General features: G+C 41.3%; 1 protein-coding gene across 2 annotated transcripts in view; it reads right to left on the reverse strand.

Moving 5' to 3' along the window:
- Positions 1-9,541, reverse strand: part of ETNK1 (ethanolamine kinase 1) — a 30,889-nt gene extending 21,348 nt beyond the window's left edge. For both annotated transcript variants that reach the window (XM_026066888.1, XM_026066887.1), the window contains exon 1: positions 9,264-9,541. In XM_026066888.1, coding sequence (XP_025922673.1) covers positions 9,264-9,419 — 156 coding nt within the window. In that variant the 5' untranslated portion in view covers positions 9,420-9,541. The remainder of the gene's footprint in view (positions 1-9,263) is intronic.
- Positions 9,542-9,816: the final 275 nt, after the last annotated feature.

Here is a 9,816-nt window from a genome sequence, read left to right on the forward strand (position 1 = left end):
GCACTTTGCCCAGAGGTAGGCCCTGATTTGTCCAACAATGTACCTTGAAGCATATTACACATCGAATCTCTAACAAACACATCTTTGGTGCAAAAGCAGATCAACCTTATACCAAAGAAAACCCTCTGAGAGGTAACTCCGCACAAATGCATTCAGGACCTATTACTGCCAAAGCATTTCACACAGCTGGTGTCAATATAGGTTGCCTGAGCAACCATGTATCTAGCTCTGGAACAGTGCCTTTTTCTTCCCCCCTCACCCATTTTCACAGTATTCAGGGTCATGTCTGGACTCCATTCCAATCTTTTCTGTCTTGTATAGGTATGCCAACATCTGGGCCAATAGTCTAGATAAAGCCATTAAAAATACGACAATATTTGAACCAGCAGAGTCTGAAACTGGGCACAGAGTCCAGGACAGAAAATCAAATTTGCTGTACAGTGTTCTTATTTTGGAATGCCTTATCAAAATCTAAAACAGACACACCTGAAACCCAGGAGCAGCAGCTCAGTTTCTGGCCACTGTTTTGCTGCCCTGAGCAGCAAAAGTTACCAAAACTATTCCACTGTTTTTCCACTCCTATTCAACTGGATAAAATAAACAGGTCACATTCAGAAACACAATGAATGCCACCATTAAAAGGATTGTATGAACTCACTTGCATATCAAATGAACATGATCACTGTCAACACATCTTAAGAACAAACACCTGACTAAAGAGAGGAACAAAAATAATTTTTGCAACTGTAACGCAGGAAGGTAGCAGTGGAGTTAATCCTATTAAYGAAACAGGAGACAGGAAACAGAACAGGTAAATAAGAAGTTGCACTCAAGTCCTGAGAAATCAAGTACGCAGGACAAACATTCTAGAAAAAACTGAATACTTAAGCACTATAAAACTATTGAGGAACAGCATATATAAAAATAGTTTTTAAGACTACCAAGAACCCAAATTTGAGAATCCAACTAACCTTAAAGCATCTAAGTGTTGAGTGCAAACTTTAAATATTTTCTTTAAAAGAAAAGTTGCTTGGAACTGAACATAAGGTTTCTGACAGTATCTCAAACACTGTATGAAGTTCTAGCACACACATACAACTTAATAAGAAAAAGCAGATACAGTCTTCTGAAAAGACAGCTAGTCTAAGTAGCACTGTCCCATCATAGGCATGAATGAGAGGAAATAGGATGTTCATTAGGATGGCATAGTTTTGGGGAAGGAAGTGAAAACAAGGGGGGAGGGGTGTTATTTATTGAATATTAGGAAACATGTTATGGAAGCTGAAAACATCTAGTTTGCCATAGTTAAATGAAAACTGCTGAGATGCAGCATTAAAGTTCCTATCCTGTCATTGCAGGATTGACATAGAAAAGTCAAAATCTGTTGAAGAAGGATCAGAACCCCTAAGCATTAGACTCACCCCCAATCTGAAGTCCACTGTGTTCTGATGGCAAAGAGGGAAAACAAGTGAGGGGGAACAATTCCCAGCATACAATGGTACCACTCCAAATCACGGGAATTTCTGCTACCATTGTCAAAGTCTTACTAAACAACCCTCAAAAGAAGCTTGCTTTTCCCCCTGTACAGAATGGCATTACATAAAAGGCCAAGGTCTGTGTTCATCAGAAACAGTGACAGCCCAAAAAACATGGGCATAAGTAGTACTGACAAAAAAAGAAGCAATATGAACTCGATTTGCTTGTATTGTTAGACAGACACACTTCTGGCCACTGCACAGTTTGTCATACTGCACAAGTCTATTAGTCTCTCAAAACAAGTCTCATTAGTGTTAATAAATAAAATTTACAGCAAGGAAATTGGACTCCCTCACCTGATAATTTCGGAACGCTACTTCTTATTGACATCTACTTGTAACATGCTGCTTTAAGTAATTATTTACACCCAGGAGCCTTTTATTTATTGCTTCTTAAAAAGGAAGAAGAGTTAGCTTACTTTTTTAATAATATTATTCAGAATAGACAACTTCCATCATCCATTATGAAAAAGCATTTAATGTTGTCTACTCATATAAGACATAAACCTAATACTCACTTTATTCTTTCATTCAAAGCACCTTTCTTTGAAAGTGCCGTATTTGAAGAATCAGCTTAAAATGTCTTGCCTGAATGTTAAAACTGAGATGCACTAGAGCAAAACAGTGATTCTATAATAAAAGCATCAGCAGAGCAGCATAAATAGAGAGCAAGCTCTCACTAGAGGGACAAGAAAAGATAATCAGTAAACTCTGCAAGGCCACATGGAAGAATACAGAAGAAACTACAGGATGTTATGAATAGCAGGCAGAAAATTCTGGAAATGAGAAATACAGATAACCAACAGAAGTGAAGAACACGATGAAATGCATAAGTCAATTCAGCAGCAAGGTTTTGGTACTCTTGTAATCTGGAAAAATATTTAAATATTTACTTATCACAATGTGATAAATACTTCCAGGTGAAGTGAGGCTAAGCTATATCCACATTTTAACAACATTTCTCAAAATAATATTACACTGACCTGCAATCCAGATGAGAGATACAGGAGGAGATTAAGTTTGAAATCAAGGCCTTGTAGGCTTTGGGAACAAATATAAACCATTTACCAAAATACAGACTAAAGGTGAGAAAACTGTAAATAAGAATGAGTTACACAAATGCAGTCACAGAAAGCAGAGATGGTAGAAACAAGAAAGACCAAGCGAGTCCAGGAAGAGCAGAGAAACCTCAACCAAGGTGTGAAGCATCTTTGAGATTAAGTGGACTCAAAAAAAGCACTCTTACAGCATTGGCCATGTTATTAGATTCCTGAAAATGATAAGTGATGGGTATGTCCCCATCTCATAACTAAACAGTTATAAAAAAAACTTGTATCTGATCCTATTGCTCCAGGTGTTCAAAATTATGAAAACCAAATTATGATCATATGGATCAAGCAAGAACAGGGAGAAATACTGTGTCACAGGGGCAAAGTAGAGAGCACTTATCACCCACAGAAGAGGTGTGAAACCAAGCTGATTGTCTTATAAACTGGCAGTTACAACCATAGGAAGAGAAACAATGAAAGCAGTACTGTACTACTGGAGAAACAGAATAGGGAAGTTTTAGCATAAATAAGCAGCAGTTTCCCCGATTTTGTTTCTGCATACCAGACTGCACATTAAGGTCTCTAGAACGGAATGGGAAACTTTTAATGCATTCTTCTTAAAATTTTGCAAGCATTACACTTCTTTAAAGTTTGTATTGTAAAATGATACTTTACCTTTTCTGGAAGAGTACAGTCTATACAGGCTCACCCACAAGCATACATCTCCCAAGAACCTAATTCTTGGAACAAGGCTAGTTATTTTTCCACCTTTTCCTTTTGTAGCTATCCTTAAAAAAAGGAGAGTATGACAAATGGAAAGTGTAGGTCTTAAGAAAATTCTCACATATTCACCTTGGCTTATGAGAAAACTGTCATGCAAAGATCCCCAGACTCTGGTGCTGTATCCTCTGGATCATTACACTTGACAGTTGAAAGCCAATGTCTACATGATTTTGGTGGTCAGATAATCATGAATTGGCACTGCTTGGTGTTAAGAGCACGGAGGCTAAAAGGAAGCCAGTAAATTAACAGCACCATTCTAGGATAAATTAGGACACAGGTTGAACTACCAGTCTTCCACTGAACTCTCACAGCACATAGCCATACCAGCAGAATGGAGAAAGCAACATGACTACTAACCAAGCAAAACAGTATTACWTAAACATTTTTTGTTACCAAGCTGCCAACTGTGCAGCCTCAAAGAAAAATTCAGTATTTTTCTTTTTTTGGAAAACTCTTAGCTTAGATTTCACATTCTCCATATTCTCAATACAAAGACCATTTAAAAATAGATCCAAGTAGTCTATTATAAAATGCTATATATAGATATGATGTCATCCCTTGAAAGGGCTGGTTCTGATCTAAATGCGTGACAAGATGAGAAAGTTTTTTTTGTTTATGACAGAAGAAACCTCCAAACAGAAATTAAGTATTTTCCATCCTCCTTGTGGAGAATATTCTCCTATCTAAGAAAGCACAGTCAACATCAGGAAACTAGTTTAAGACCTGTAAAGTGGTGAATTGTTTTACATCTTTCTACAGACATTGTGATACTCATTAAAACACAGTTAAATCTGTAAAATGATACTGACTTCAAAGGAGTCTAAAATTTTATTCTAACAACTCCAAGAACTAATTTGCTGCTCTTCCTGTTAGAGGCCATGTGAAAATGAAATAGAATTAAAAAAAAAAAAAGGAACATCTTAAGACAGCCATCTTGCTTTCCAATGTTACAAGTCTATAGCATAAGTTATACACCATTACATAGCCAGGTCACAAGCTGTGTCTGAGCACATATCGATCATCTCTAATTAGAGTCAGCCATCAATCCAAACACCACACCAGGGCACACACAAACAGATGATATCATGCACTGTGATGTGGCACATGGTTACCTAAGACTTCACAACATGTATGATTGCTGCCCCACCCTCTCATATCACAAAACCTCCTTTACTACTGCTGATTATCAAGCTTCATCAGATAATCAGAATGGAGAAGCTAATCAGCCTCAAAAGACATTTATTACTGCCTAAATTTCCCATTCATCGTGACATTGCATTCAAGGTGGACTTCAAATAGCATTTTTTTCACAATGCAGCCGCAAGGCAGTCTGTTCCAAAACTCTAGATTTTTTTTTTCTCTCCATTCAGCACTTTTCTATTTAGATATATCTATTACTTCAGCACATCAATCTGTGACTTCTTCACAGATTAGCATATTGAAGTCACAGTCCTTGCCTTTTAGGTAGTAACTACTTTTCGCTGTCCTAAAAACAGCTAAGCAATTAAAAAAAAAACTCTTGTAAATGTAATAACATTAAGATACAAAATAAAAAGTTACTATTTAATGCTTCAGTTTCCCGTGAGATTAACCTGAACCTAGCCTCAGATCGTGGAAGAAAATACCAAGACCCACGCTAGTAAAAAAGGAGGAGTAATGTTGTTTTGTTGGTGAGAGTACAAACCTTTATAAGCATGGTCCTGTCTTATATGATCACAATCCGTAACTGCAGGAATAAGTTCTTGTAAAGAATAGTAAAAAGCTGCAACAGTACTTATAGTCACACAAAACACTGATAAATGCTAAGACATGTAGACATGTATATCTTGGTAACAAAGAGCACAAGAGAAAAAGCAAGGTCCCACTATTTCCAGAAAAAAAAAAAAAAAAGCACTAACACTTATTTGGAGATAATCTGGAACACAGTTCTACAGAAGAGCTTGCCCGGGGGGGGGAAGCTGTATTGAAGAATTTGATCTCCTTTGCAAAACTCTTCTATTTTTCCTTCCCCACCTCAGATTTGGGCAAATACTACTGTTTTCTAAAATGTCATTTTTATCATTTTAGATTCCTGAATGATTATGTAGCTGAATTTTAGGCATTTAAGATATCATGATAGTCTATCCAAATAATCAATGTGTAAGTAATTACTATTAAGCCTCTTCACTAGTAAGAACAGCCGTACTTTACTTATTCTCAATGTTAAACATTAAAGATCACTTCAACAGGGACAGAAATACAAATTATTTTTTCCTGTTTTGTAACACTAAACTACAGAGTGGCAAGTGTGGAATAATATACTGAACTTTAAGGAATTCTTCATTATGAACAGATCTACAAGATGTGGAATAGGTCATGGCATAAGAGAATCCTGGGTTTGCATGGGCTGAAGCAATCGTCAACATTTCAGTATTAGAACCAAACACTGATCTTCCTTCAGGTACTAACACAGATAAACCTCCATAAGAGACAAAAATTAGAAACAAACAAACAAACAAAAAAACCCCAACAACCCACAAACCTCAAGATAGGCAACAAAGATTCCAAATTGTGATTGCATTCTTATGTTAGGAAGGCTGATAAAACCTCTTTATGACAGTAAGGATTAATAAAAGGTTTTGTATCTATCTACTTAATAATGAATTGGCCAGAAGATACTAGAACATCCACTGTCACAGTTTAAACTGTTCGCTAATCCAGAACAGGGTTCAACAATGAATACCACTGAGTTTTGAAGGGCATCTATTTTTATGAAATCTGTAAAACTTTTCCCTGTATTCACTGCAACCAACTTCTGAGCTAAGCAAGCAGTGAGCTTTGAGCAGGAGGTTGGAATAGAGGCCTTCAGAGATCCATTCCAACCAAAATTAAGTCTATGATCCTGTGGCTAAAATCAGATAGCACAGAGCAGAACTCACTAGTGCAAAAGGCATAGTTTTTTTATTATATTGGTTTGTATTACTGTAAAGTAGAAGAAAGCAAACCTCAAAAATGTAAGAGGTAAAAATAGAACACTCAGTTCTACATGGTTCCTAGTATATCCTTAGATGACAATCACACAAAGTAACTACATGAAGATCAGCATTTAGACAGCAAAAATTTTTTTCTCCTTACCAATATAACATAACTTGAGTATCTGTACTGTTCTGTAGTGATAATATTCACATATAATTAGAGATAGAGGAGATACGTTACAGTAACACTGGTTGTGATGCAACAAGTATTAGGCAATGGGGATTCTATCGTTTCTCTAATAAATGCTGCAGCAAAATGCTAATTTAAGCACTGATGATTTAAATGACTTTAATCCTCTGCCCTACAGGTACATTCTATGTTATGATTTAAAAACCATAAATTTTTTTAAGATATATTAATATACTTTAACTTACAAACCTTACAAGAAGTGAAGATTAACCAGAAGAGTTTTTAACTACACTGTTTCAGAACTATTTAGCTGACTAAACAAGCTGGCACACACACATAACAGTAAATTTTTGCAAGATAATTAACTTTTATAAGTCAACCTCTGGGCTCTTCATCTTCTTACTAATTGTTTTGACCCAAGGAGTACTAAGAGCAAAGGTACCTAAGTGCAGAATTCAACAGAAGAAGTCCATATTCATAAGCAGTTCTTTTCACCTAACAAGGTTCTTAATCTACTTTGCTATGGYGCTGCTGTTTCAGATTAGTTGAGCATATTTTCCACACAACGCATGATTCTCATTTTCATCTCCCTCCTAAATGTATGGACCTTTAATGAGAAAAATTCAAGGTACACCTTCTGTTTGCCCCACGTCTTAACAAAAATGGTAATCTTTCATTTCAGCATCTTACTGTATGTGATGTGTGCGTAACTAACACATTACAACAGTGATGGTGGGGATAAAACTAGTTTCAAACCACATGCATTCTTGTTTATTACTTGTACACAGCAGTTTAAAAATAGACTAAAAATAAAAAGCTAATGAAGAGCTTCTTGAATAGAACGCTCTTCCGTTGCACAAAAGGCACAGAAGAGGAAAAAAAATGAAGAAAAGTGAATAAAAAAAAGTTAAAGTAACTTGGTCAAAACAAACTTCTGGTAATTTTTAGACACAAATTCCTAACCACAGACAGCAGTTTATTACTTTATTATTGCAGGACCAGTCAAGAGCACTTTGCCCATGTTCCACATGAATAGTACCAGCGGTTTTTATTCTGTTAATTGCTTCTTTCAAAACAGGGTGGTGGAAGAAGGAAGTACCATTTTTTTTTAACCTATTAGAACTCTCCCAAAAGGTTAAGGTCAGCCCTCCTTAAGGGAAAAGGTTTCAGTTTCATTTATTAGTTTTTCTGTACGAAAGAAAGAAAAAAAAAAAATCCTGTTAAGAACTACCTTCATCATACAATTATAAGAACAAAAATATATACATTCTGACATCTCTGTTTAGTATCCTTTATACTGCACAAGGTATTAAACTGTTGTAAAGCTATTTTCATTGTACCTCAAGAGAAAACATTCCCTCCCCGAAGAATAATGTCTCATGTGTGTTGGGAGTATGTCGGGAGCGAACGTAAATTATGCCTGTGGCCCTCAAGGAAATTACTTGGAAGAAGATGTTAGCTTCATTTTTATACTGACTGGATTTATATATGTCAGACTCCTTCCACTACCAGGAAACTTCAGAACATTCCTGTCAATTTATGTTCTATTGCCACAATATGTTCAGTTTTTCTATAAAAATTAGGTCCTGGCAAAGCTGTCTTCAGCGAACTTCGCTAAAATAAGACACTTCTGCATATTAATAACTTTTGAGTAATACAGTTTAAAAACATATAATAAAATGCTCAAATATACATAGGCTGTAACTCTACTGCTATTTTTGTCAGCTAAATTTACTGAAGATTCGTACGGGGCTAGGTTAAATATATTCTAAAAGCAGAAAAGCAACCAGTCCTCAAGCAGATGATTCATCATAAACATCAATAACTGCTCACCTAGCTAAACGCCAGAGCACAAGCCGTGATACTCTCGAATATATTCAAGATTTTAAGCAAGGACGTTAACGGAGCAGATACTTATTACGCTGAGATAGCGTCAGATTAAGAAAAAAAATGAAGCGAATGTATGGCTTTTGGTTTTATTTATTTATTACACGTGAAGGCGTCGGGAGAGCCCGCCAGGGCCCGCGGCGCCCAGGGGCGGCGAGCCGCAGCCCGGCGCGGCGCGGCGGCGGCCGTTACCTCGGCGGCCGCCCCCTCCCCCCACCCGCCGCACAACGGCGGCGCACGAAGCGCATCGCCGGCGCAGCCGGCCGCCGCCGCCTCCTCCTCCGGCTGTCTCTGCCCCCGGGGAGAAGGAGGAGATTTCCCCTTCGCTTCATGAAATCCCCTGCTCGGCATCGAGCCAGCCAGGCGAGACCTCATGGGGACCTTGCCCTCCCCTCCCTCGCCAGCACCGCAGCCTTCGGCTCCCGGGCCGGCACGGCGGCAGCGGGCATCGCGCGCGCGCCAGGACGGAGGGGAAGCGAGGCGAGAGCGGGGTGGGGGGGGGAGGCTCCCTCCTCCCCTCCCCCTGAGACGGGGAGCCAAGTTTCAGCGCGGAGAACATGAAAGGATGAGGAAGAGGAAAGAGCGCGGCGGGGAAAGAGGAGGGCCGGGAGGGGGCAGGGGATGCTGCGCGCCGACACGCCCCGCCGCCAGGCTGCCTAGCAAATGGGGCTCAGCGCAGGGGGCTGCATGGAGCAGGCGAGCGGGGAGGGGGAGGGGAAGGAAGCGAGGCAGCGGCTCCCCCGCACAATGGCCGCCCGCCCTCCCCCCTTCCCTCCCCGGGGCTCGGGCTGCTGCATCCCCCGCCGGAGAGCCGGGCCCAGGCCCCGCGCCGCGCCGTGCCCAGCCTCCCCCACCGGGTCGGTACCTGCAGCGTCACCTCCTCGGGTCTCCAGTGGGGCCGCAGGCGGCGCAGGAGCTGCAGGGCGCCCTGGCGGTAGCCGGGCCCCTCCCGCTCACTGACAGTGATGTCCAGCTTGGGCACCTCCGGGGAGCCGGGCGGGACGTGGATGTAGTTGGCCATGGTGGCGGGGCGCGACGAGACAACGGCGGGCAGCTCGCGCGGGCGTCTCCTCAGCAGTGAAGCCGGCAACTGAGGGGGAAATTTCCACTTCGGCTCTCGATAAAGCGGCTCCACCTCCCCGATCCCCCCTCCCCTCCCCGGATTGCGGCGCGGAGCAGCCTGGGAGAGCGGGCGGGGCCTGCCGGCGCCCTGCCCCCGGCGCGCTCCACGCTGAGCCTCCGCCGCCCCTCACCTGCCCGCCGCGCCCGGGAGCGGGGCCGGCGGCGGTGCTGCTCCCCCGCCCGCCCCCCCCAGGCTCGCGAGGCACCGAGGAAACGATTAATAAAAAGCTCCTCGCTGCTGCTGCGGCGGGGGCGACGGGCGGGCCCCGCGGCGTGAAGGAATGCAGCGGGCAGCT

Source organism: Apteryx rowi, unplaced genomic scaffold (genome assembly GCF_003343035.1).
Source record: "Apteryx rowi isolate R43461 unplaced genomic scaffold, aptRow1 scaffold_25, whole genome shotgun sequence".
NCBI classification, from domain to species: Eukaryota; Metazoa; Chordata; class Aves; order Apterygiformes; family Apterygidae; genus Apteryx; species Apteryx rowi.